This window comes from Amphiprion ocellaris, chromosome 1 (assembly GCF_022539595.1).
Source record: "Amphiprion ocellaris isolate individual 3 ecotype Okinawa chromosome 1, ASM2253959v1, whole genome shotgun sequence".
In the NCBI taxonomy this organism is placed as follows: Eukaryota; Metazoa; Chordata; class Actinopteri; family Pomacentridae; genus Amphiprion; species Amphiprion ocellaris.
In genome coordinates, this window is record NC_072766.1 from 24,933,249 (window position 1) to 24,961,072 (window position 27,824).

At 41.6% G+C, this 27,824-nt stretch overlaps 1 protein-coding gene, 1 pseudogene and 3 gene segments (V, D, J or C); 2 read left to right on the top strand and 3 right to left on the bottom strand.

Moving 5' to 3' along the window:
- Nucleotides 1-332: 332 nt before the first annotated feature.
- On the bottom strand, nt 333-19,805 carry LOC129348728 (immunoglobulin lambda-1 light chain-like). Of its 2 annotated transcripts, none has more exons than XM_055009775.1 (4): nt 19,678-19,805; nt 19,262-19,570; nt 1,914-1,949; nt 333-805 (listed from the first exon to the last, which is right to left on the bottom strand). In XM_055009775.1, exons 1-4 carry the CDS (start codon nt 19,766-19,768, stop codon nt 480-482), a joined length of 762 nt encoding a protein of 253 aa, XP_054865750.1. In that variant the 5' UTR covers nt 19,769-19,805; the 3' UTR covers nt 333-479. The 2 variants fall into 2 exon arrangements, with proteins under 2 accessions (XP_054865750.1, XP_054865746.1); XM_055009771.1 differs by lacking the exons at nt 19,262-19,570; nt 19,678-19,805 and adding exons at nt 8,199-8,516; nt 8,624-8,715.
- On the top strand, nt 2,627-27,792 carry LOC111587393 (immunoglobulin kappa light chain-like; annotated as a pseudogene).
- LOC129348732 (Ig kappa-b4 chain C region-like) lies at nt 12,618-13,959 on the top strand. The segment is given in 2 exon segments: nt 12,618-12,729; nt 13,448-13,959. A coding segment is annotated over 1 exon segment (255 nt).
- LOC111587392 (immunoglobulin kappa variable 6-21-like) lies at nt 21,437-22,033 on the bottom strand. The segment is given in 2 exon segments: nt 21,437-21,744; nt 21,957-22,033. Coding segments are annotated over 2 exon segments (360 nt in total).
- On the bottom strand, nt 25,006-25,629 carry LOC129348730 (Ig kappa chain V region K16-167-like). The segment is given in 2 exon segments: nt 25,006-25,386; nt 25,494-25,629. Coding segments are annotated over 2 exon segments (411 nt in total).
- Nucleotides 27,793-27,824: the final 32 nt, after the last annotated feature.

Here is a 27,824-nt window from a genome sequence, read left to right on the forward strand (position 1 = left end):
ATGTAAACCTGAAAATCTACATAGTTTTTTTTTTTTTTTTTTAGAATTTCGAAGTCACAGAACATTTTCAAGGCAAAGATTATACAAAAACCATTTCAATAGAGACATACTTCCAGATGCAATGTTTGTGAGAGCAGATAGCTGGACAATTTACTATTTGCATGGAGTTATGTGTTTAAACAGCTGAAAATCATTATCATTAATGATTTATGATAAAAGATGACTTTTTTTCCGTTTGGGATGTGTTATTTGATCTAACCTATATTCTTACCATAAAGTCAAGGTTCAAACAAAAGAAGAGAAAAGAAGGAGAAAGACATGAAAACTTAATCTGATAAACTTTTATTGTTGTCAGGTTTTGAAATCACAAGGCTGACATCACGCAAATAATACAGAAAAGACAATATCAGAGAGAGAATTTGTTAAAGAGAGAAGAAAGCAGTGACCAAGTCAGACCAGTATGAGTCTCAGCGAGTGAGTCAGGACTGGGAACACTGGTCTCTCCTCAGTGTCTCTGAGAATGGAGTCTGGGAGCCCTGGGTGGCCTCACAGCTCACAGAGACCACCTTCCTCCACTGGTCTGCAGGGAGCCTCAGGGTGCTGCTCCAGCTGTAGAGGCCGTCCTTCTCCAGCACCCCGGGGCTCCTGCTCTCCTCCCAGCTGCTGCTGCTGCTGCCGTCCACCTTCCAGGACAGACTCCAGTCTGAGGGGAAGCCCTTGTTGGCCAGACACATGAGCGTGGCCTTCCCCTGCTGCAGCTCCTCACTGGAGGGGGGCAGCACCGTCAGGGTGGGACGGACATCACCTAGGAGACACCAATCAGCTTAGAGGACAGGGAGCACACAGCTGTCAATCAAACATCACACACGTGGACACCTTCACTGTGAGACGGTTGGTTTAGTCCTTGAAGGAGTTTCTGTCAGATGCTTTTTCTGCTCCAGCAGTCACTCACTCACACATTGTTTCAGTTCCCTTTCAGAAAGCTCTCATGGAAATCAGCTCAGAGAGAATCATCTCACAGTTTTATCTGAAATATGTCAAACTGCTCTGGAAATAAAACTAGCAAATGTGGAAAATTTTACAAGAATAGTTCTAATTACAGTCACCAAAAGTCTGAACTAAACAATACTTTCAAATATTTAGTAGAACAAGTAAAGAAAAACACCTCACAAATGTAAAATGTTCTGTATATTGATCATCATTTAATTGATTTCAAGCTGAGTTTGAAACAGTCTAGTTATATTTCAATTCTTTGAATCGTTCATCATTCTAGTCATAGCAGGAATAAAGTTTTATGTTTTCTAGATTTTAAATCATTAAATTTTAGTATGAAATGAAATGTGAACATGAAGTTTAGAAAAGCTGATCTGAGTTAAGTTCCATGAGGACAAATTAAAACATTAATGCTAAATATGTTGTATATTTTAAAAATACACTTTTCTGTGCTTCAAACCATCAAAAATGGTTTCTAAACAGGTCTTTTTTTTTGCAATAACATATTTAGTATTTAAATACAATATAAACTTACTTCCAACATCCAGTCTGGTTCCTCCACCAAAAGTGCACCACAGTGATACAACCTGATTGAGGCGTCGTACAAAAACCTCTGACTGTAGAGAGACACGGCTCTCTGACTGTCAGACTGAACTAAACCTACAAACCCTCAACATTCAAATATTAAACCAAAAATAATGATTTGTCCTCTGGACCAACATGATGTTTTAGACTCATTGTAATTAATTCTTACATTTACATTTTAAAAATGAACTTCGTCTCCTGTTGCAAAATTATTTGTTAGCAAATTTAATGTTAACATGAAAAGGAGTTTATTTTTCCTGCCACGATGAACAGAGAAATATAGACAAGAAAAGAAGAATATCACCTAAATTTAAAACAACTTTAATTTAACTTACTTCCAACATCCAGTCTGGTTCCTCCACCGAACGTGTACCACAGTGATACAACCTGATTGAGGCGTCGTACAAAAACCTCTGACTGTAGAGAGACACGGCTCTCTGACTCTGAAACAAACTCAACTACAGGATTTGCTGTTTGCATCATTTTGTCAGCTGATATCAAAACTGGAAATAGCACAGTGATTACAAGTGAACAGAGATTACATATTTATTTTGAATATAGAAATGTTTAGTTAATTTATAGTTAAATTCTGCATATTTTTTGTGTTGATGTTCTGACAGAATTGCAAAAATTAAAAAAAAAACAAGAATGGTTCAAAATACACAGAAGAAAAGGTAAGTGCAGACAGCTGATAAACTGACTTTTTTTTAAACTCTTAGAAAACACTTTTTAAAAAAAGTAAAAACTTCACAAGATAAATCCTCAGGAGTAAAGCTGAATCTAATGCCTAATATTTACATAAATATTTATATAAAAATTTCCCATCAATTCTCTGGTCCAGTGATTGATCTATTGATAATCAGCATCATCACAGTGATCCAAGTCTCTGCTGGAGTCAGTCAGACATTTCCATAGAGAGACACTTTGCATCAGCAGCTCCATGTTCCACTGCTCTGGGAGACTTTATAGTCCTGACATTTGAACTCTGGAGGACTGACAGCTGTCCTCCATGACAACAGAAGACACAGAAATCCTCCTCATCAAAAACATGACTCTGATCTGCATCCTCATCTGGACTCTCCTCTGCTGCTGCTTCACAGGTAAAGTCCAGAGAATCAGACTCCTCTCCTCTATCAACATCCATCCCTCTGAAATGAAGCCCACAGAACCATGATGCTGCTTTCTGTTTGTGTCTCTGTATCCTCAGAGTCCAGAGGACAGACCACAGTGATTCAGTCTGGAGCAATGAGCTCCAGACTGAGTCACTGGAGGATGGAGGAGTTCCTAAACTGCTCATTTACTATGCCAACTCTCGAGCATCAGGAATTCCAGATCGTTTTACAGGCAGAGGATCAAACTCTGACTTCAGTCTGACCATCAGTGGCGTCCAGACTGAAGATGCTGCAGTTTATTACTGTATAGGTGAATTCTACATCAACAGTCAGTATTTGTTCACACAGTGAAAAAGCATCATAGAAAAACCTCCCTCAGTCAGACTGAACAGAAAGTGAAGTGACTGATACAGTCCACTGAGCACGCACACACACACACACACGCACACGCATGCACACACACACACACACACACACACACACACACAGTTTCCTCAATGTTCTTATCACCACCAATGAACATTAATCAAGACACATTCAATAACAATAACTTTTACTGATGTAAATCATACAGCTTTCTATTATGTCCAATAAAGCACAGACAATGACTGTGTGCTTATGGTGGCTTTATTAACGTAACTTGTTGGTGTGCTGAACACACACTTTCCTTTACATCCTCAGACACTTTCCGGCCGTCATGTCACACTGTCGTCACTCTCACACACCATAGCCTATAGTGGTATGCCATATTTGACCCCTTTTCTAAAGCGTCCAACAACTGTAATAAGACAAAAAACTGATAAATGCACAAAACAACATTAAGGCCTGAACAGCCAACCGGACTGGACAAACCAAGTGGACTACGGCCTTACCTGTACAGCCTAGTGGATTATTCTGCCACATGACAGGCTATGGACTAACTAAGATTTAAAAGTCTGTAACATAGTCCCTGAGGTAAGTAGACCTCTGGACAGGATGGGGTCCAGGCTGCAGAGCTTCAACCGGCACATCCGGTTAAGGGAAATGCTCAGCCGGGCTCTCAGCTTGTGTACTGGGAAGGTTCCAGTCCTCATCTGTGTGGCGCAAATCAGCAGCAGTTGCCTGGTCTGAGGTGGGAGGTGGAGCCACCAGTCTGAGGTGACTGGCATGCCAATGTTAACTGTCAGCCAGGCGAAAAGTGGCTGGTCCCAGTTGTGCTGTAACCTGCTGTGGTGCGGACCAGAACGAAAGCAGCTTGTGCGACCGAGTGGGACGCCGGATTCAGACCCAGTCCAATACGGTGAGTGTGGGGTGTTTCACATGATGCTTCCTGTCGAACCGCTGCTTCATGCTGCATTGTCGCTTTGCCACTCTGTCACCTGGGGAGGGCGTCACTGCTGGAGTGTCCCCCACCAGAGGGCGCAGACGGTCCAAGGGAAGTTGTAGCTTGCACCCCAGCATCAGACTGGAGAGCTGCCAGTCGTAGTGTGTGGTGTTGCTCTGTAATGCAATAAGGTGCTCTGCAGTGCTGATGAGAATGGTAGGTCATCTGCCATGTGTGCTCTGAGCCCATTCTTGAGGGTCTGATTAAACCTCTCCACACCACCGTTGGCCTGTGGGTGGTATAAGGCCATCAGTGCAGTCCAATCCTGATGTGTTTTATCCCCCTCCCCTCCATGAAATCAGCGAAGTTGGCCAAGATGAGCTGGGGCCCGTTATCAGTGGTGATGGTGTTGGGCACACCCCAGTGGGCAAAGAGGGGGAAGAGGAAGTCCATAACCACCTGGTGGTGACGGAGCCAGCAGGCAGCACCTCTGGCCATTTGGAATGGAGGACATAGGCCACCAGGAGGAAGCGCTGATACTGTGGGGTGCCATGGAGTTCGCTGCAGATGTCCACCTGAACATGGGTCCAAGGTGCCTGGGGCCATGGCAGAGGCTGCAAGGGTGGAGGTGGGAGTGGGCCAGTCTTACTGCTGGTGAGGCAGGCTGCAAAATCTTTGACCAATGTCTCCACATCTCTGTCGATACCGGGCCACCAGACCAGGCCCCTGCAGCGTTGCTTTACCTTCACAATGCCCAGGTGGCCGTCATGAACCATGGCCAGGATGCGTTCCCTCAGAGCGCTCGGGACAACTGTGCACAGCCCTCTCACCACAGAAACATCATTCCAGCAGGAGAGGTCGCTCCTGACCCGATGAAAGGGTGCTAGTTCCTCCGGGATTCTGGCAGGCCAGCCTTTTCAGATGAAAGTGCAGTGTTGGGTGAGTACAGGGTCCTGTGCAGAAGCTGCCTGAAGCTCCGACAGGGAAACAGCTGCCTGGAGGGGCGTGTGCAGCATGACGGTCAGTTCTGGTTCTGAGGAGTCTTGGGCAATGTCTGGCCCAGAGCTGGGCGTGGCTCTGGAGAGGAGGTCTGCCACAACATTCTCCCTGCCGGGCATAAACTGTGTGTAGAAGTTGTACGCCTGTAACCTCTCAGACCACTGATAAAGGCGCAGTGGCTTGTGACCCGATCCATTTCTGGCCAGCAGGGCTGTGAGGGCCTGGTGATCTTACCGGAGTGTAAAATACCGGCCGTAGAGGTACATGTGCCACTGTTCGCATGCCCAAACGCAGGCCAGTGCCTCCCTCTCCCCCACCAAGTACTTCTGCTAAGTTGGGGTAAGTGACCTTGATGCAAATGCCATCGGGCACTCAGTCCCTTGCTGGAGTTAGGACAGAACCGCGCCAACTGCAGTATTGCAGACATCGCAGGTCACAAACGTGGGGCTCTGCAGATCGAAGTGAGTGAGCACAGGTGGAGAGGTAAGTTGTGACTTGAGCCGCCGGACTGCGGCAGAGCATGCAGGGGTCCAGGCCCAGGGCGCATCCTGCTTCAGGAGGGCACGCAGTGGTTCAGTGGTGTCGGAGTAGAGAGGAAGGAAGTGCCGATAATAAGCAGTCATCCCCAGGAATGATGATAGCTGCACATGGCAGGAGGGTTCAGGGAGGCACAGGGCAGCGTCAGCGTTCGAATGGAGCGGGCTCAGGCCAGTAGTGGTCTGGCGGAACCCCAGAAATTTGATGACAAATGCTGCGAAGATGCACTTCTCCACATTTAGTGTGAGGTTGTGACGGGGGAGCACATCCAGCACCCTGGCGAGGCAGTCATCATGCAAAGAGGATGTCGCTCCATGCACCACGATGTCATCCAGATACACAACCACGTCGGGGATGCCAGCAAAGATGGTGGCCATAATTTTCTGGAAGCAGCTGGGAGAGGAGCTGAGGCCAAAGGGCATGCGGGTTTAGTGACCCCATGTTGGTCACAAAGGCGGTGAGGTTACGGCTGTCTGGGTGTAGGGGAACCTGCAGATAGCCCTGGCGGAGGTCGAGCTTCAAAAATACTGTTGAGCCATGAAACTTGACAGAGAGCTCTTCCACTGTGGGTTAGTGGGTATTTGTCTGGGACCATAGCTTTGTTCACCTGCCTGAGGTCAACACAAGGGTGCAGGCTGCCTGTCTTCTTCTTAGCCACCACCAGATTGGAAATCCAAGGCGAAGCATCGTCCCGCTCGATGATGCCACTGTCCAGCAGTTTCTGCAGCTCAGCTGTGACGTCATCACACAGGGTGAGGGGCAGCCGGCGCAGAGGCTGGGTCGATGAGCGGCTGGTGATTGAAGGCAGTGAGGCATCCAAGCTCAGTGAAAAGCGACAGACAGCGCTGCTGCCAAGGCATGGTCACTGTCAGGACGGTGGCGCCCATATTGTCCTTGAAGGAAAAGTCCAGGGCTCAGAAGAGGTCGAACCCCAGAAGGCTGGCATCATGACGAGACACTTGGAACGTGAAATCTGGGAGAGCCCTCGAGCCAGAAAAGGTAACAGTGCCCATCATGCTGGTTTTAGTGTGTCCATAACCGTATAGCTCCTCTGCTCCTGCCTTTATTGTCTGTCTGGGGAAGAGCCGCCAGACCGCGAACTCATTGAGAAGAGACCTGGAGGCATCTATCTATCGATCAAAGAAAATTCAGTTCTCCCAGTCTTTTGGAGTCAGAGTTATGTACTGCTTTGCAAAAGCCAGTCTAGTGAGTTGCAGGGTACGTTGCCTCTTGTAAGCTTTCAGCCCCAATGTTTCTGTTAAATAATGATGCACAGTGCTCTTAGAAACATCTTTTCCAATATTTTCAGCCTCTGATTGAGTCGCCAACATGACTGGTGTCTTTTACCCTTGGCCTTTCTCATCAGATCCTTAGCTCCTGCAGTTAGGCCAGATGGATGTCCTGAGCGAGGCAAGTCTTTGAAGAATTCTATCTTTGCCACCATTTCTGCACACAGTGGACACTTCTGCCAAGGGCTTGAGCTACCTGCTGACGAATTTTTCCTGCATTTGAGATTCATGCACAATGGCCTGTGTATGAATCTCAGACTCTGAAAAAGTAGCTTTTCCACCCTTACTCTTGGCCATGGTAACAACGCTTCCAAAATTTGGTGTAATGTGTAATACATTATGGTCAAGCAAGAAATTTGTATACTGGAACGTGACAGATTGACCAGACAAACAACTAAAAAGTACCTGATTGACCAGGTGAAACCCATTTTGATGACAAACAATGAAACGTATTGGCCAGTGGGGAGAACAAACTTTTGGGACACAGTCTACCCTCAGGTAGATGCTTCAGGTTCATTAAATCATGGACATGGACTGAATAATAACTTCTTGACCAGAGCCATAAAAGAACTGTACTCTGCCAAATACAGTAATTGTCTGGACCTGTGTACCTGCTACGTATCTATCAACTACCTACATATGCACTTTATATGATTCATTATGATTTATTGACTAATGTCATTGCAATTGCAAGGAGAACAAAGAAATTCTATTAATTTTTAAACCAAATTAGATAAATACTTAATAAAATTCTTTTTTTTTAAACATCTTATCAGATATCAGATAGGTAGATATAGTTTTTTATCACGACTGTCTCTTGCATCTCCTGCTTTTATATGATTCCAGTTCACATTAAACTTTGTTTATATAACCAGCTCTATCTGTTAAAGATAACATTTTTTGAGTTTTGAGGGATGTATAGATCTTATTTGTGCTGATGGTGTGGATTTCTGTTGTTGATCTGTGATGTCATGTTTTCTGAAAAAAATAATGGAGGTTAATTAGCTGTGATCCAGAATGAAACTGAGGTCAAAGGTCATGACAGAAATTTTTCTCAACAAGAAAAAAAAAAGGTTGATTTCAGGTAAGAACATGGAACTTCAATGTTAAATGAACAGATGGTGAGAAGTCACGATGGATAAAGTGATGTGATTTACACCCAGAAAGAGAATTATTAGCTTGTCATTAGCTGGTCTTGATTCCTGATCATTTATGGTTCCAAAAAGATGAAATGTTCAGTCATATGTGTGTGTGTGTGCATCTGTGTGTGTTCAGTGACCTGTATGAGTTTCTGCAGCAGCTTCCAGCTGCAGCTCTCAGCTCACTTTCTGTTCAGCCTGACTGTGGGAGGTTTTTGTATAACACTGTTTCACTGTGTGAACACACGCTGACTGTTGATCATATGAGCACTCTGACAGTAATAAACTGCAGCATCTTCAGCCTGGACTCCACTGATGGTCAGACTGAAGTCAGAATATGATCCTCTGCCTGTAAATCGATCTGGAATCCCTGATGCTCGAGTGCTGGCATAGTAAATGAGCAGTTTGAAAGGTTGTCCTTCTTTGTGTTGGTACCAGGCTAATTCATGAACTGACACATAATACACATTCTGACTGGTCTTACAGCTGATGGTGACAGATCCTCCCAGAGCAGAGCTCACTGCTCCAGACTGAGTCACTGTGATCTGTCCTCTGGACTCTGAGGATACAGAGACACAAACAGAAAGCAGCATCATGGTTCTGTGGGCTTCATTTCAGAGGGATGGATGTTGATAGAGGAGAGGAATCTGATTCTCTGGACTTTACCTGTGAAGCAGCAGCAGAGGAGAGTCCAGATGAGGATGCAGATCAGAGTCATGTTTTTGATGAGGAGGATTTCTGTGTCTTCTGTTGTCATGGAGGACAGCTGTCAGTCCTCCAGAGTTCAAGTGTCAGGATTATAAAGTCTCCCAGAGCAGTGGAGCATGGAGCTGCTGATGCAAAGTGGTTCTCTATGGAAATGTCTGACTGACTCCAGTCAGGGACTTGGATCACTGTGATGATGCTGATTATCAATGGATCAATCACTGAATCAGAGAATTAAATGTGTCAATATTAATTTATATTAGGTTTTGATTAGGTTTGATGGACAGATCTTCTTCCAGATTATTTCACAATTAACTTATTAACATCACTGTGGGACATGATCTACAATAAACCAACAAATTTTAATACTATGAATCTAACTGAGTTTTATTACTTAAATGTTATACAGTCAAACAGTGTGCAAATTTTAGATTATCTTTCTCACTGAAACCTGTCTGTTGCTATGGTTCACCAGTGATGCCTGTCTGAGCAGGAAGTGAAACATTTAAGACCAGTTTCATCCACTCTGAGAAAGATCTGCACAAGTTAAATCCTCTTCTGCAGCAGTCAGTTGTTAATTTTAGCTCCAAAAAATTCCATTGATCTTGTTCTCTGCAGTGGGTGGAGTTCTTTCCAATCCATGATGGTGCTGCCCCCCTCCAGTGAGGAACTGCAGCATAGGGAAGGCCACACTCATGTGACTATTGCAATGCTCTTTATGTTGGTGTTTCCCAGTCAGCCCTGAGCCGCCTCCAGTTGGTGCAAAATGCGGCAGCCCGTTTCCTGACAAACACTTCAAGGCGTCAGCACATCAGCCCGGTCCTCTTTACCCTTCATTGGCTTCCAGTCTCTTTTAGGATAGATTTTAAATTTTTGCTTTTCATTTTTAAAGCCCTCAACGGCCTTGCGCCTATTTATTTAATGGAACTTCTTTCTGTCTGAAACCCTAACAGGGCATTAAGGTCCTCTAAACGGCTGTTTCTGGAAGTGCCTAGGGCCAGGTACAAACACTGGGGGGCTGGAGCCTTTTCAGTCGCTGGACCCAGACTTTGGAACAAACTGCCCCCTGACATGCGCACCATCACCGACTTTGGCCTTTTCAAAGCCCGGCTCAAAACATATCTTTTCAGACTGGCTTTTAATACTCAGTAATGCGGCAACATTTTATTTCATTTTATCTTATTTTATTTGATTTTATTTGTTGACGTGTTTGATTGTTCCTTTCTTTTAATTTGCTTTTATTCTAATTTTATTGTTTGATTTTAACTGGAAAGCACTTTGGTCACCTTTGAATGTTGTAAAGTGCTCTGTTAATAAATCTTGATTGATTGATTGATTGATTGATTGATTGATTGATTTTTCATCAACCCTGGAAGACGCGCAGACAGAGCGCTGAACACCGGCTTGACTCATCACCTGCATGCCTACACCTCAGACGTCTGCTGGCAGACCTCCGACTGCGCTGAAAAGCTCCGATGACAGAACTCATTGCATAGCGACCACACAACACTGGAGACAGAGAGCTCGAGCGTCTCGTGAGGACGTCTCGGGCCTTCTACTACGTTCCAGCCGAACGGAGACTCCGACAAAAGCGCAGCGCTACAAAACGTAGGAAACGCTAACTTCTTTCTGTTCCTGATTTGCGTTGATGTCATTAATAACGATGATTGATGATTTAAATTTAGTCACTCTTCAGCGTATCGATGGTAACCCAAATTACCGATTTACTGTGTTAGATCATCCGCTAACTATGCTCTTTCACCATAACCTTCTTCCTTGAATCTGATTCCCCACACTCAACACACACACATGCACTCACCCACGCACGTACACACACACACACACACACACACACACACACATCATATTTCTCACTGTATATAGCTCACCTGTATTGTCTTAGTAGAATAATTAAAAAATGTTTTTCATTTAGACCAATTCACAGTCTTGTGCATTTCTTTGTGTGGGAAATGAATTCAATTTACCCAGAATTCTAGGCTTTCAGATATCAGACTGATCAACTTTATTTTAATCAGAGTCTACTTGAGATTTTGCTTCAATGAATAATTTCCTCAGACACACTGAGGATGGTGCCCCTTTATTAATGAGTACAAACGTAACTACAATGGTAACGCTACAATTCATTAACAGTCACATTTCACTGTGAACTGGGTGATTTCATCAAAATGAAGAAAATCTTGTGATGACTGAAAACATGAATATAATTCTGTCTTGTCCTTTTTCGTCTTCTCTCTTGTCTTTACATATCTTATCAGTTCGTGGATGGATATTGTGAAGACATTTTTTTGATGTGTCCAAAGTATAGAAAAGAGCTCTTAGTCTGAGTGCGTTTGATTTTCAAGAAGGACATCAGTTGTTCATTCAGCAGTTTTAAGTAGGTAGATAGAGTTTTTCACGTATCCTCTTGTGTCTACTGCTATTTAAAGATTCCTATTCATTTTAAATTGTCTTTATGGAATGCAATGCTATATGTTTAAGATAATTTTTTTGAGGTTTTAGGGAGGGATAGATTTTATATGTGCTGATGGTTGAGATTTCTTTTGCTGATCTGTGACTTTCATGTTTTCTTCAAAAAGAATAGAGATGAAATAACTGTAATCCAGAGCGAAGCTGAGGTCAAAGGTCATTAAAGAAACTTTTCTTATTATGTGACCCAAGTCAGATCCTCTGATTATTTCTAAAGTAAATAAATAAGCAGAGTTCATTTCAGATAATGACAAGGAAACCACAATGTTACATGAAGAGATGGTGAGAAGCTGTGATGGAGAAAGTTATGTGACCTACATCAAGACAGAGATATTATTGTCAGCAGCTCGTCTTGATCTGTGTGTGTGTGTGTGTGTGTGTGTGTGTGTGTGTTCAGTGAACTGTATCAGTCAGTTCACTTTCTGTTCAGTCTGACTGAGGGAGGTTTTTGTACGACGCTTTTTCACTGTGTGAACGACCACTGACTGTTGATGTAGAAAACACCCATACAGTAATAAACTGCAGCATCTTCTGTCTGGACTCCACTGATGGTCAGACTGAAGTCAGAGTTTGATCCTCTGCCTGTAAAACGATCTGAAATCCCTGATGCTCGAGTGCTGGTGTAGTAAATGAGCAGTTTAGGAACTCCTCCGTCCTTCTGTTGGTACCATGACAATTCGTTACTATAAATGTTCCGACTGGTCTTACAGCTGATGGTGACAGATCCTCCCAGAGCAGAGCTCACTGCTCCAGACTGAGTCACTGTGGTCTGTCCTCTGGACTCTGAGGATACAGAGACACAAACAGAAAGCAGCATCATGGTTCTGTGGGCTTCATTTCAGAGGGATGGATGTTGATAGAGGAGAGGAATCTGATTCTCTGGACTTTACCTGTGAAGCAGCAGCAGAGGAGAGTCCAGATGAGGATGCAGATCAGAGTCATGTTTTTGATGAGGAGGATTTCTGTGTCTTCTGTTGTCATGGAGGACAGCTGTCAGTCCTCCAGAGTTCAAGTGTCAGGACTATAAAGTCTCCCAGAGCAGTGGAGCATGGAGCTGCTGATGCAAAGTGGTTCTCTATGGAAATGTCTGACTGACTCCAGCAGAGACTTGGATCACTGTGATGATGCTGATTATCAATGGATCAATCACTTGATCAGATGATTAATGGGAAAGTTTTAGATAAATATTTACATAAATATTAGATATTGAATTCAACAGTACTGTTATGATTTCTTCTATGTATTTTTAATGCTTCATTTTTTTCATAAAACATTTTTATACAGTTCTATCAGAACATCAACAGAAAAAAAATCTGCAGAATTCAAGTATAGATTAACTTTAAAAAAATTTATATATTCAAAATAAAAGTGTAATCTCTGGTCACTTGTATTAACTCTGTTATTTCCAGTTTTGATATCAGCTGAAAAATGATACAAACAGCAAATCATGTAGTTGAGTTTGTTTGTTTCAGAGTCAGAGAGCCGTGTCTCTCTACAGTCAGAGGTTTTTGTACGACGCCTCAATCAGGTTGTATCACTGTGGTGCACTTTTGGTGGAGGAACCAGACTGGATGTTGGAAGTAAGTTTACACTATATTTAATACTAAATATGCTATTGTAAAAAACTTGTTTAGAAACCATTTTTGATGGTTTGAAGCAGAGAAAAGTGTATTTTTTAAAATGAAAATCCTATTTAGTATTAAAATTTTTATTTGTCCTTATGGAGCTTAGCTCAGATCAGCTTTTCTAAACTTCATGTCCACATTTCACTTCATACTAAAATTTAATGATTTAAAATCTAGAAAACATAAAACTTTATTCCTGCTATGACTACAATGATGACTATTCAAAGAATTTCAATATAACTAGACCGTTTCAAACTCAGCTTGAAATCACGTTAAATGATGATCAAAATATAGAACATTTTACATTTGTTAGTGTTTTTCTTTACTTGTTTCTTCTAAATATTTGAAATTAATGTTTAGCTCAGACTTTTGGTGACTGTAATTAAAACTATTCTTGTAAAACTTCCCACATCTGCTGGTTTTATTTCCAGAGCAGTTTAACATATTTCAGATCAAACTGTGAGATGATTCTCTCTGAGCTGATTTCCATGAGAGCTTTCTGAAAGGGAACTGAAACAATGTGTGAGTGAGTGACTGCTGGAGCAGAAAAAGCATCTGACAGAAACTCCTTCAAGGACTAAACCAACCGTCTCACAGTGAAGGTGTCCACGTGTGTGATGTTTGATTGGCAGCTGTGTGCTCCCTGTCCTCTAAGCTGATTGGTGTCTCCTAGGTGATGTCCGTCCCACCCTGACGGTGCTGCCCCCCTCCAGTGAGGAGCTGCAGCAGGGGAAGGCCACGCTCATGTGTCTGGCCAACAAGGGCTTCCCCTCAGACTGGAGTCTGTCCTGGAAGGTGGACGGCAGCAGCAGCAGCAGCTGGGAGGAGAGCAGGAGCCCCGGGGTGCTGGAGAAGGACGGCCTCTACAGCTGGAGCAGCACCCTGAGGCTCCCTGCAGACCAGTGGAGGAAGGTGGTCTCTGTGAGCTGTGAGGCCACCCAGGGCTCCCAGACTCCATTCTCAGAGACACTGAGGAGAGACCAGTGTTCCCAGTCCTGACTCACTCACTGGGACTCTCATACTGGTCTGACTCTTTTACTGCTCTCTGTTTGCTCTCTATAATTCTCTCTTTTATATCTTTTATCTTTTAATTATTTTTTTCAAACTAAACAAAGATTATAACAGCCATGTCTTCCTCTTCATAATGAAACAGTCCTTTTTTTTCATGCAATAAAGCCTTTTGTCTTCAAATCAAGTGTTTCACAATCTCTTTATTTAATCAAACATCTTAATGTTTTGTTATCTACATAAATGTAAATAATGATTAAATATTATGAAATACACCGTATTGTATAAAATTATCATTTTATTTTCAGAGGCACATTAAAACCAATAGTAATAAAGTGGGCAATATCCCAGAGAATTTATATTGATACAATTCCCTCCAATAGTATTCAAACAGTGAGGTCATTTTTATTATTTTTGCTGGAGACTGAAAACGTTTGGGTTTGACATCAAACAATGAATTTGAGACAAGAGATCAATATTTCAGCTTTTATTTCGAGGTATTTACATCTGGATCTGAAATACAACTTAGAAGATAGCATCTTTTGTTAGAACCCAGCCATTTTTCATGTGAGAAAAAGTACTGGAACATGTGACTGGCAGGTGTGTTTAGTTGCCCTGGTGTGTCCTATTACATTGATTAATCAAACAATAAATAGCGCTCCATGTCTACGTTCTGTTACAGCCACAGCTTAGGCTGTGAGCTGTGGCAGGACTCTCTCCTCCCTTGGTCTTGCTCTCTCTCCCCTACAGGTGTGTGTGATGCTGACGAGAGGTCCAGGTGTTTTCTATTCGCAATCAGCGGATCATCTGCAGGTGGAGGCTGGCTAATCAGCTTCTGTGGCGTCCCTATAAAGACTGCGCTCAGTCATGGTTTGCTGCTGGACCGTCTTCGTCTCTCCAGTCAGTGCTGTGAGCCGAACTGTCTGAGCCACTTTATTTTTTTGTTCAACCAGTAATTCTGTTTTCTTGTGTTTAGTGCTGACCTCTGCTTGCTGTTGGTTCCTGATTCCTCTGGTTCTCTGGTCCACCATCTGGTCCTCTGTTCTTCCCTGTGGATTCTGTTGGATTGAGGAAATTGGCCGTCGTCAGAACCACCAGGATAACACCAACCATAATACCTGGAGTGTCCAGATCCATCTTACCTTCCTCTCCTCCCGCCTCGCTTCGGACGCCATACCTACCATCCTCGTGTCTGCCTAGTGAAAGGAGGCTCGTAGGAAGAACAAAGAGGGGACGAATTCCCCCATGGACATTTCCCCTCCCTCTCTTCTAGAGTCAGTAAGGTTCTCCAGCCCTAGAGTCACCAGATGTAGATAAAACCAACCTGTTTTCATCAGCTCTTAACCTTTGGGGTTTTTAGGTTAGATCTTTTAGGGTTTCAGTACAGTTACTGGTTGTTTTGAGTTTGATTAATTGAGTTTCCTTAGTTGTTTTCCTGCCTTGGTTTTACCAATAGTGGGTTAACTGTAGTTTTGGGTTTTGTTTTTGTTCTTAGTCCTCCTTACCTCTAGAGGCGCTTATGTTAAGTTTTTTTTCTTAGTGACTTCTGGTTCATATTAGTAGTTCTGGTTCTGGTTTTTGGGATGTGTATATTCCTTGAGTCTGTTAATAAAGCATTCTAAACGCAAATCTTTCTGCTTTCTCATTTCCTGCTATTGAGCCTCCGGCACCTGGCGTAACACATTCAGCTTCAGATTTAGGGTTTGCCTGTGCAGACTGCATCTATAGTTAGAGGTGTAACCAACATGAAAACCAGAGAGCGTCTATGGGTGGAAAAAAATGAAAAATCAATCACAGCCATTGAACAAACATTGGCCATAGCCAGTACATCCATTTGGAATGTCCTGAAGAAGAAAGAAACTACTACTGTAACAGATGTCAAATGGGTAGACCAATTAAAACAGCAGCAGCTGTTGCCAGAAACATTGTGAGAACTGTAAAGAAAGCCACAAAAACAGCAGTTAGTGACATCAGCAACAACCTCTAGAGGGCAGGAATGAAGGTATCACAATCTACTGTTTGCAGAAGACTTCATGAACAGAAGTACAGAGGCTGCTGTTACATGTGCACAGTGATGACAACTGTCCATCCAGGTGCCAGTGACTTGGAATGCACATACATATTCTGATGAGTATTGGCTCTCTTTCCTGCTATCTATCTAGATAGATTCATATTCATTTGATGTGAAACCCAAATGTTTTCAGTCTACAGCAAAAATAAAGAAATCTGCCTCACTCTTCCAAAACATTTGGAAGGGATTGTACATACAGGATTCACAGTATGACCACTATAAAGAGTATGAACAATGTGTAGGGCATGAGATGGAGCATATATGCAGTATAGACACAGTATGAACGCTATAAACAGTGAATATGGGATGAGGATGGAGATACATGCAGTTTATACACAGTAGGAAGTCCGGGGTGAACATGGAAGGGGATTTGTTGGGGGAAGTGCTGGCGGTCCATGGAAAATGGAGGAGGGGATGTGATGGAGGTGGGGAGTGTTTGGGGTGTCACCATGATGCAGAGGTCAGCAAAGTGAGAGCTGAGGGGAGGAAGCTGTTCCTGAGTCTGCTGGTCCTGGAGCAGAGATTTCTGTAGCACCTCCAAGATGGGAGGACGACCAACAGACTGTTTCCAGGATGGCAGGTGTTCCTGATGGTGCTGCTCCACAGGCACCAATGGTGATGCACAGTCTTGATGTGGGGGAGTAGAGTACTGATGACACATTGGACACTTTTCACCTCGCTCTGCAGAACTCTCCAGTCTGAAACAGAGCAGTTACAATACCAGACTGTAATGCAGCTAGTCAGGATGCTCTGGATGGTCCATTGATAGAAGTTCACCAGGATCTTTGGAGCCAAGTCTCCTCAGGAAGAAGAGAATTCTTGATCAGGGTCAAGGTGTTGAAGGTGTATGCGAGGCAATCGGAGACAATCCTAACTTAAGTACAATAAAGGTTTTCACAGACAGAAGCATAGCTGTGCCATGGGCTCTTTAGTGTCACCCATTCTGGCCAACCTCTAGATGGAGGAAGTGAATGAAGGAGCAATGAGCTATTTTAAGGGAACAAATCACAGTCACTGGTTCACATATGTGGAACACATTAACTCAGTGGACAGCAACATCAAGTTCACAAGGGAAGCAAAGAAGAAAGGAAGAATAGGAGGAAGAACATTGTGACTTTATGTAGCTGGACTATCTGACAAATTAATAGGGACTTTCTCTAAACACAACAAACTAGTGCACTTCAGACACAGCATCATAAACTGGTTCACCCAAAAACACCAACAAGTAGAGCAACACTGTATTTGCAATCCAGTGCAGAGACGAGTGAACAGAGTTGTACACAGGAGAGACTAAACAACAGCTTCACAAGTGCATGGCTCAAGCACAGGAGAGCAACTCCTCAGGACAAGACTCAGCTCTTCACCTGCATCTGAAGGATAAAGGACATTCTTTCTCAGAACCAGTGGCTGGGACAGCAATGTACTTAACAATTTGTGTTTGCATTCAGAAATAAGTGGACTGATATGGGAATGTTGTGATTGGTTTGAAGGTGCTGACCTTGTTGATGCTAGTGTTAATGTAGTCCAGAATGGAGGTGGAGAAAGTAACTATGTCTGTGTTTGAATCTACAGTGGCAAATATACTCCAGTTAATGTGTTGAAACCAGAGCAACAGTGTAGAATCAGCTTCCTCTGTCATCATCTTAACTCTTTTTACTGCTGCTTTAGTTAAGTATTGAGTACTTGGGGAGAAGGTACATGAATATCTGTTTTAATTAACATGACTATTGAGATCAATTTTAAGTCCATATAAGTGGTACATCATGCAGCTTTCTGCTCTTACAAAGATCTCTTTTGAAATGACTTTTGTTGTAATTTCTTAGCTAGACATTATTTTGAACATGTCAATATATGAATCTAAACAGAGCAATATAAATGATCAGATTTAGAAATGACGAACAGTTTATCACGTGCTTCAAGTGAACATGAATTTGATCTTGTATTTGAAACTATATGACATAATATAACATCAGCTTTCCTCTGAAGAAAAGAAACATCCATTAACAATCACATTTCATTGTGAACTGGGTGATTTCATCTACTTAAGATGGTCTTGTGATTTGACTGAAAGCATGAATATAATTCTCTCTTGTCTTCTCTTTACAAATCTTATCAGTTAGTGGATAAACATTGTGAAAACCTTTGTTTGACGTGTCCAAAGTGAAGAAATGAGCTCTTAGTCTGAGTGCATTTGATTTTCAAGGACATCAGAGTTGTTCATTCAGCAGTTTTAAGTGGGTAGATAGAATTTTTCATGTATCCTCTTGCATCTACTGCTTTTTAAAATTCCTATTCATTTTGAACTCTCTTTACGTAATGCAACTCTACATGTTTAAGATGAAGTTTTTTGAGTTTTGAGGGAGGGATAGATTTTATATGTGCTGATGGTGGAGATTTCTTTTGCTGATCTGTGATTTTCATGTTTTCTTTCAAAAAGAATAGAGATGAAATAACTGTAATCCAGAGTGAAGCTGAGGTCAAAGGTCATAAAAGAAACTTTTCTTATTATGTGACATAAGTCAGATGATCTGACTATTTGAAAAATAAATAAATAGGCAGAGTTTATATGAGATAATGACATAGAACCACAATGTTACATGAAGAGATGGTGAGAAGCTGTGATGGAGAAAGTTATGTGACTTACATCAAGACAGAGATATTATTGTCAGCAGCTCGTCTTGATTCGTGTGTGTGTGTGTGTGTGTGTGTGTGTGTGTGTGTGTGTGTGTGTGTGTGTGTGTGTGTGTGTGTGTGTGTGTGTGTGTGTGTGTGTGTGTGTGTGTGTCTTATTGCTTTTCTACTTTTTCAGCCATGCATTTCATTTGCCTTTTGGATTTTTCTGAGCAATATGAAAAAAATAGATAAAAAATAGATATATCCAAAATCTGTGTTTTCATAGATGGTAAAACAGTTCATTCTTTTACTGGCTTTAACTATAAAATGACACTATTTTCACTTTATATTTCAGAAAAAAATTTTATTTTACACATTTTTACTGTCATTTTAAAGAAAAATTCTGTATATTAAGGTTTGAAAAATAATGAATAGTTTCCTAACAAAACTGTACATAATGTCAACAACAAAATCTGTATTTAAAATAATGTAATTTATTCTTTTTGCAGTGTTTATAATATATGAATGAAATATTCATAATATTTAATAGCATGTCTCCACTATTAACAGGCATTAGTCATTAGTGTCAATAAAAGTTACATTGACATTGTTTTCACTTTATATATATGTATACACACACACACACACACACACACACACACACACACACACACACACCTATGTGTGTGTGTGTGTGTGTGTGTGTGTGTGTGTTCAGTGAACTGTATCAGTCAGTTCACTTTCTGTTCAGTCTGACTGAGGGAGGTTTTTGTACGACACTTTTTCACTGTGTGAACAAATACTGACTGTTGATGTAGAATTGACCCATACAGTAATAAACTGCAGCATCTTCTGTCTGGACTCCACTGATGGTCAGACTGAAGTCAGAGTTTGATCCTCTGCCTGTAAAACGATCTGAAATCCCTGATTCTCTAGTGCTGGCGGAGTAAATGAGTAGTTTAGGAACTCCTCCATCCTTCTGTTGGTACCACGACAAGTAGTTTCCATGAACATTGTGACTGGTCTTACAGCTGATGGTGACAGAACCTCCCAGAGCTGAGCTCACTGCTCCAGACTGAGTCACTGTGGTCTGTCCTCTGGACTCTGAGGATACAGAGACACAAACAGAAAGCAGCATCATGGTTCTGTGGGCTTCATTTCAGAGGGATGGATGTTGATAGAGGAGAGGAGTCTGATTCTCTGGACTTTACCTGTGAAGCAGCAGCAGAGGAGAGTCCAGATGAGGACGCAGATCAGAGTCATGTTTTTAATGAGGAGGATTTCTGTGTCTTCTGTTGTCATGGAGGACAGCTGTCAGTCCTCCAGAGTTCAAGTGTCAGGATTATAAAGTCTCCCAGAGCAGTGGAGCATAGAGCTGCTGATGCAAAGTGGTTCTCTATGGAAATGTCTGACTGACTCCAGCAGAGACTTGGATCACTGTGATGATGCTGATTATCAATGGATCAATCACTTGATCAGAGCCCCAAATGTGTCAGTATTGTTTTATATGAGGTTTTGGTTGAGTTTGGTTGACAGATCTTATTCCAGATTATTTCATAATTGACATATTGACATCACTGTGAGACATGATCTACAATAAACCAACAAGTTTTTAATCCTGTGAACCTAACTGATTAAATTTTATGACTGGAACGTTATGCAGTCAAAACAAAGTGTGCAAATTTTAACTTCTTGTCTTTCACACTAAAACCTGTCTGTTGCTATGGTTCACCAGTGATGCCTGTCTGAGCAGGAAGTGAAACATTTAAGACCAGTTTCATCCACTCTGAGAAAGATCTGCACAAGTTAAATGCTCTTCTGCAGCAGTCAGTTGTTAATTTTAGTGCCAAAAATCTCCAATGATCTTGTTCTCTGCAGTGGGTGGAGTTCCTTCCAATCCATGACGGTGCTGCCCCCCTCCAGTGAGGAGCTGCAGCAGGGGAAGGCCACACTCATGTGTCTGGCCAACAAGGGCTTCCCCTCAGACTGGAGTCTGTCCTGGAAGGTGGACGGCAGCAGCAGCAGCAGCTGGGAGGAGAGCAGGAGCCCCGGGGTGCTGGAGAAGGACGGCCTCTACAGCTGGAGCAGCACCCTGAGGATACAGGACAAGCAACAGATATATTGTAATAAAGTGATAACTGATAAAAAAAAAACAATGGCTGAAAAGACACAATAACAACAATTAAACCTATAAAGACAATATTTAAGAATACACAGTACCTCACAAGTTATGATTCATATGCAGAAGAGAACAAGTGGGTCTTTAGCTTGGCTTTGAACACTTCCACTGAGCGAGCTTGCCTAACGTCAGACGGGGAGCTTTCCATAAAGACGGTGATGTTTGTGTTCAAATCAAAAATGCTTCAAACAACATTATTGCTTAATCAGACATCTTATTCTTTTTTGATGTGTGGATCAATTTCAGGGATCATGTAACTGTCCAACTGTACAACATGATGTTTTCATTTTGTAGTGACATAATGAAGGAGGCAGGAATAATGTGAAGAGCAACAATGAGGAAAGATCACATTGAAGTGATCTTTCCATAAATACAGATTCATAACATGGGTGCAAAACATGAGAAAAATTTCTTCAGAATATCACCACGTTGAACAAGTGTTTTGTAAAAATAAAAAAAAAACAGCACAAAAGAACATGTCAGTGGAGTGTTTTCAAGAGATGCAGTTCAACACAGTTTTGTCTGTTATTCCTGTTTGTTGATGTCAATGAATTTATCCTCTGACTGTGGTTGACTTTAAATAAAGTTAGAAATTCAAACCTTACTTAAAACCAATATAGATCAAGAAAAACCTGTCCCAATTTAGTCAAGTATTCTCAGTTATAAATGTAGTATTTAAAGGTAATAATGAACAAAGTTTTGTTTATATCTTGGTGGATGTTAATTTATCTGCAGCTGTTGATTCAGATCACTTCCTCCTTAGCTGAGGGAGGTTTTTGTACGACACTCTTTCACTGTGTGAACGGGAAGCTGTTATGCTGCTGACAGTAATAAACTCCTGCATCTTCAGTCTGAACTCCACTGATGGTCAGAATGAAGTCAGTCTGATGAGCATTTGCTCTGAAACGTTCTGGAACTCCAGACTGCCGTGCTGTAGTATCAGCAATCAGGAGTTTGGGAGCTTCTCCAGGTTTCTGAAGGTACCAGTTTATGTCATCACCTATCAGCCTACTGGATTTACATGTGATGGAGACAGTCTGTCCTGGAACAGCAGACTGAAATCCAGCAGACTGAGTCAGGATGATGTCTCCTGATGAAGCTGTAAAGATAAAAACAAAGACAAGAGTTATTGAGACAAATCCAGCTTGGAGAAAGACCATCAGCATCCAAACAGAAGAGGATCATTTGTTGAATGTGAACAACAGATGGAAGAAGATCATGGCTGCTTGTTTCAGTGTTTCTCCATCACAGCAGAACATGACTGTGGTGAAGCTGCTGCATCCTGAAGGAGAGTTTTCAGCAGAGTCTCACCCTGAACAAGGAGCCCCAGGGTGGTCAGCAGTAGAGTCACAAACATGATCATTGTGCTGTCGGTATGTCAGTCTCTGAAAGCTCTGGACAGACAGTGATCAACACTGGACTCTTAACGTCTGGGAGCACAGAGGCAGGACACATATGCAAACACACAGTCAGTCAGCTGCAGCTGTTCTCAACACATCATAATGTTTCCATGTCAGTGTTCAGTGCGTTGACTGTTAAGATGATCCAGGATCAAATTTATTGACAGTCTGTGGGAAAGTATTTAATGATGTGAATTTTACTGTGAGAGAAATCTGAGGCCATTTACACTGAAGGATGTTCTAACATCTTTCTGTGTTTTAAATATTTGCCTGAAATCCATTGTAATTGTAGAGAAATGCCTGTATTTTTTCCACCAAATTCAAATGTATGGAGTTTGAAGAGTTCTTTCATTTATTTTCCATCAATGAAACACTTGAGTTATAACTACTGTCAGCAAAGTGAAATGTGTTTTCTGGAATTTTCTTCTTTAAATTTTGGCTTTTAACCACAGACTAGAGCACAGTGAGCTCTGGTTGCAAACACTGGTTTGAGATCAGTACAGTAAAGAACATGCTGATGCAGAACTGACAGAGAGCACTTTCTTTTTTGTTAATGCTAAAGACATTAGTCCTCTGTACATACAGTATATTATGCTTCAGTATTGCTTCCACCCTGCTTTCTGTCACAGTCAGACGGATTTCTTTGTCTCAAGTCTATGTAGCAACAGCTGTGAACAGTGATGTGAGTTTACTGAAGGTCTTCCTGCTGCACTTTAAGAACTTCTCATCTATGATGATTTCAAAGATAAAACAGAAAATCGATGTTTGACAATAAAAAACAATCAGTAGCTGAGTTTTGAATCAAATTACAGGATCTTTGTCAGCAGATCCAGTTTTTACATCTGTATTACACATTTCAATATTTTAAATTAACATGAACAAAACAAAACAATGCTCACAGAAATGATAATGTGAACATCTGCATTTCATTAACAAACTGACAACTCCATCTGCTGAGATAATGTTTAACCCTCATCTGGACCCCCAGGGGTATATAACTTGTCATATCTTTTTATTTGCAAGTTGGATTTTTCAGTCCCTTTAGGTAGTTGTCACCCACCTAGTTGCCATCACATAAACCAAAGCTTCTTTGATCCAATCAGGTTTGTGGTGTATATATAGAAAAATCGCTCGGGGTCCATGTGGACCCCAGCCGGACTGTGCATCCATCCATTATCTGTACACTGCTTAATCCTAATTACAGTCTCAGGGAGGGTGGAGTCTATCCCAGTTGACTCGGGGTGAAGGCAGGGGACAACCTGGACGGGTCACTAGTCTATCACAGGGCTACACATAGAGACAAACAATCACACTCACATTTACACCTACGGTCAATTTAGAATAATTAAATAACCTCATCATATTTTTGGACTGTGGGAAGAAGCCAGAGAACCTGGAGAAAACCCACTCATGCGCAGGGAGAACATGCAAATTCTATAGAGAAAGGTCCCGGGAAGGCCAGGACGTGAACCGGGGATCTTCTAGCTACAAGACGAAAGTGCTAACCACCACACCACTGTGCAGTCCCCAGCTGGACTGTGCATCTTTTAGTAACCATTAATAGTAATCATCTGAACTATGGCAATCAAAGTTTATTCTATAGCTCTTTACAACAGCCCAAAGGGTGATTAAAATGCTTCACAGTGAAAAACAAGAGAATAACTTAAAAACAATTCAGGAACTTCAAACAGGACAAACAATCACACTCACACTCGCACTCACATCTGGACCCCAGTGGCAAAGAGGGCAGTTTTAATCTAAAGGATCATATATATGCTATTCTGCTACGAATGTTGTCATAGTTTCTCTTAGACATCGAGGATGTGCAGATGTTGACGAAAACGTCCGTTGACACTGTTACTTTTATGATATAATTTATTACATAAATAAGACAGCATCTGAACAGGCACCATGGTCATCTGATGGAGAGTTCCCCAGCCAATATGGAAGTCCCTCAGAATAACAGTATGCACTCACTTATATAGGTTCGTGTATGGGAACACAACATAACGTATGGCTTCCTTCAATGACAGGCCCCACTTCACTGTGCAAAGTTCCCAGGCACAGAAGCCTCTTCAACATAAACATTCCCAGAACCAAAACAGAAAAACATATATCTCATGTCAGAGACTACCTGTTTACGTAGGGGAAAAGGAAACGTATGTTTTCCCACAAATTGCTGATCAGATACTAGAACAGGCAAAACAGATGCCATTCTACTAACGTATTAAGTAACACGTCTCACTGAGGTTCCAAATATGATAAGCAACTCATATCAGATCAGATACTTCAATGTCTCCTTACTTTGTACCATCAGAGTTGTAATGGGACATGTTGATTCCATTTCCTGCACGATTCTGCATCAAAAATCAGAAAAGTATGAAAATAGTGAAAATGTTGTGTTACTCTCATTTCATTTTCTCTTGAATAAAAACATCATAAGTCACCCAAGTTTCATTGTTTCTTTCATATTTGTATCGACGGACGACACGTTTTAAGAAAATATATATTGAGAGGATATGGAAAGGCACAGAAATGTGAAACATGAAATACTACTGGGGTCCAGCTGGACCCCAAGTGTACAGATTAATAGGTTTTGCCACGTGTACTGATGAGGGTTAACATCATATTTTCTGACATTTGAGGGATGTGTCTGTTTTATTTTGGTTGTCACTGACCATGAAGGTTTCTGATGATGATGTGTGTCCACATGTTGTTCCTCCACCTCTGACTCTTCTTCGCTGACAGCTCTCCCTCTCCCTCCTTTCCTCTTTCCCTCATGTGGGCATGGGTTAGGTGTGTGGTGTGTGTGATGGACAAAGTTATGTGGTTTACATCATGACAGAGAATTTATTGTGATTTATGGTGACAAAAACAATAATAAAATGTTCAGTCATCTTTTTGAAACTGTTTGTGTGTGTGTGTGTGTGTGTGCGTGCATGTGTGTGTGTGTGTTCAGTGAACTGTATCAGTCACTTCACTTTCTGTTCACTCTGAGGGAGGTTTTTGTACGACACTTTTTCACTGTGTGAACAAATACTGACTGTTGATGTAGAATTGACCCATACAGTAATAAACTGCAGCATCTTCTGTCTGGACTCCACTGATGGTCAGACTGAAGTCAGAGTTTGATCCTCTGCCTGTAAAATGATCTGAAATCCCTGATGCTCGAGTGCTGGTGTAGTAAATGAGTAGTTTAGGAATTCCTCCATCGTTCTGTTGGTACCACGACATGTGATTTGAATAAATATTGCGACTGGTCTTACAGCTGATGGTGACAGATCCTCCCAGAGCAGAGCTCACTGCTCCAGACTGAGTCACTGTGGTCTGTCCTCTGGACTCTGAGGATACAGAGACACAAACAGAAAGCAGCATCATGGTTCTGTGGGCTTCATTTCAGAGGGATGGATGTTGATAGAGGAGAGGAGTCTGATTCTCTGGACTTTACCTGTGAAGCAGCAGCAGAGGAGAGTCCAGATGAGGACGCAGATCAGAGTCATGTTTTTGATGAGGAGGATTTCTGTGTCTTCTGTTGTCATGGAGGACAGCTGTCAGTCCTCCAGAGTTCAAGTGTCAGGATTATAAAGTCTCCCAGAGCAGTGGAGCATGGAGCTGCTGATGCAAAGTGGTTCTCTATGGAAATGTCTGACTGACTCCAGTCAGGGACGTGGATCACTGTGATGATGCTGATTATCAATGGATCAATCACTTGATCACATAATTAATGGGAAAGTTTTAGATAAATATTTACATAAATATTAGACATTGAATTCAACTGTACTGTTATGATTTCTTCTATGTATTTTTAACAATTCATATTTTGTACAACATTTTCATACAGTTCTAACAGAACATCAACAAAACAAAAAATCTGCAGAATTTAACTATAAATTTACTAAACATTTTTATATTCAAAATAAAAATGTAATCTCCGGTCACTTGTATTCACTGTGTTATTTCCAGTTTTGATATCAGCTGAAAAATGATACAAACAGCAAATCATGTAGTTGAGTTTGTTTCAGAGTCAGAGAGCCGTGTCTCTCTACAGTCAGAGGTTTTTGTACGACGCCTCAATCAGGTTGTATCACTGTGGTGGACTTTTGGTGGAGGAACCAGACTGGATGTTGGAAGTAAGTTAAATTAAAGTTGTTTTAATTTAGGTGATATTCTTCTCTTCTTGTATATACTTCTCTATTCATTGTGGCAGGAAAAATAAAGTAATTTTTATGTTAATGTTAAATTTGCTAACAAATAGTTTTGTAGTAGGACACAAAGTTCATTTTAAAAATGTAAATTTCAAAATTTATAGCAATGAGTCTGAAACATCATGTTGGTCCAGAGGACAAATCATTATTTCTGGTTTAATATTTGAATGTAGAGGGTTTGTAGGTTTAGTTCAGACTGACAGTCAGAGAGCCGTGTCTCTCTACAGTCAGAGGTTTTTGTACGACGCCTCAATCAGGTTGTATCACTGTGGTGGACTTTTGGTGGAGGAACCAGACTGGATGTTGGAAGTAAGTTTATATTGTATTTAAATACTAAATATGTTATTGTCAAAAACTTGTAGAGAAACCATTTTTGATGGTTTGAAGCCGATAAAAATTGATTTTTTATAACAAAAATAATTTTTAGTATTAATGTTTTTGTTTGTCCTCGTGGAGTTTAACTCAGATCAGCTTTTCTAAACTTCATGTCCACATTTAATTTCATACTAAAATTTAATGATTTATAATCGAGAAAACATAAAATTATATTTCTGTTCTGACTAAAATGATGAACTGTTCAAAGAGCTTAAATATAACTAGACCGTTTCAAACTCACCTTGAAATCAAGTTAAATGATGATCAATATACAGAACATTTTACATTTGTGATGTGTTTTTCTTTACTTGTTTCTACTAAATATTTAAAAGTATTGTTTAGTTCAGAGTTTTGGTGACTGTAATTAGAACTATTCTTGTAAAACTTCCCACATCTGCTGGTTTTATTTCCAGAGCAGTTTAACATATTTCAGATCCAACTGTGAGATGATTCTCTCTGAGCTGATTTCCATGAGAGCTTTGTGAAAGGGAACTGAAACAATGTGTGAGTGAGTGACTGCTGGAGCAGAAAAAACATCTGACAGAAACTCTTCAAGGACTAAACCAACCATCTCACAGTGAAGGTGTCCACGTGTGTGATGTTTGATTGGCAGCTGTGTGCTCCCTGTCCTCTAAGCTGATTGGTGTCTCCTAGGTGATGTCCGTCCCACCCTGACGGTGCTGCCCCCCTCCAGTGAGGAGCTGCAGCAGGGGAAGGCCACGCTCATGTGTCTGGCCAACAAGGGCTTCCCCTCAGACTGGAGTCTGTCCTGGAAGGTGGACGGCAGCAGCAGCAGCAGCTGGGAGGAGAGCAGGAGCCCCGGGGTGCTGGAGAAGGACGGCCTCTACAGCTGGAGCAGCACCCTGAGGCTCCCTGCAGACCAGTGGAGGAAGGTGGTCTCTGTGAGCTGTGAGGCCACCCAGGGCTCCCAGACTCCATTCTCAGAGACACTGAGGAGAGACCAGTGTTCCCAGTCCTGACTCACTCACTGGGACTCTCATACTGGTCTGACTCTGTTACTGCTCTCTGTTTGCTCTCTATAATTCTCTCTTTTATATCTTTTTTCTTTCAATTATTTTTTCAAACTAAACCAATATAGCAGTCATATCTTCCTCTTCATAATGATACAGTTCATGTTTTCATGCAATAAAGCCTTTTGTCTTTAAATCAAGTGTTTCACAGTCTTTTTATTTAATCAA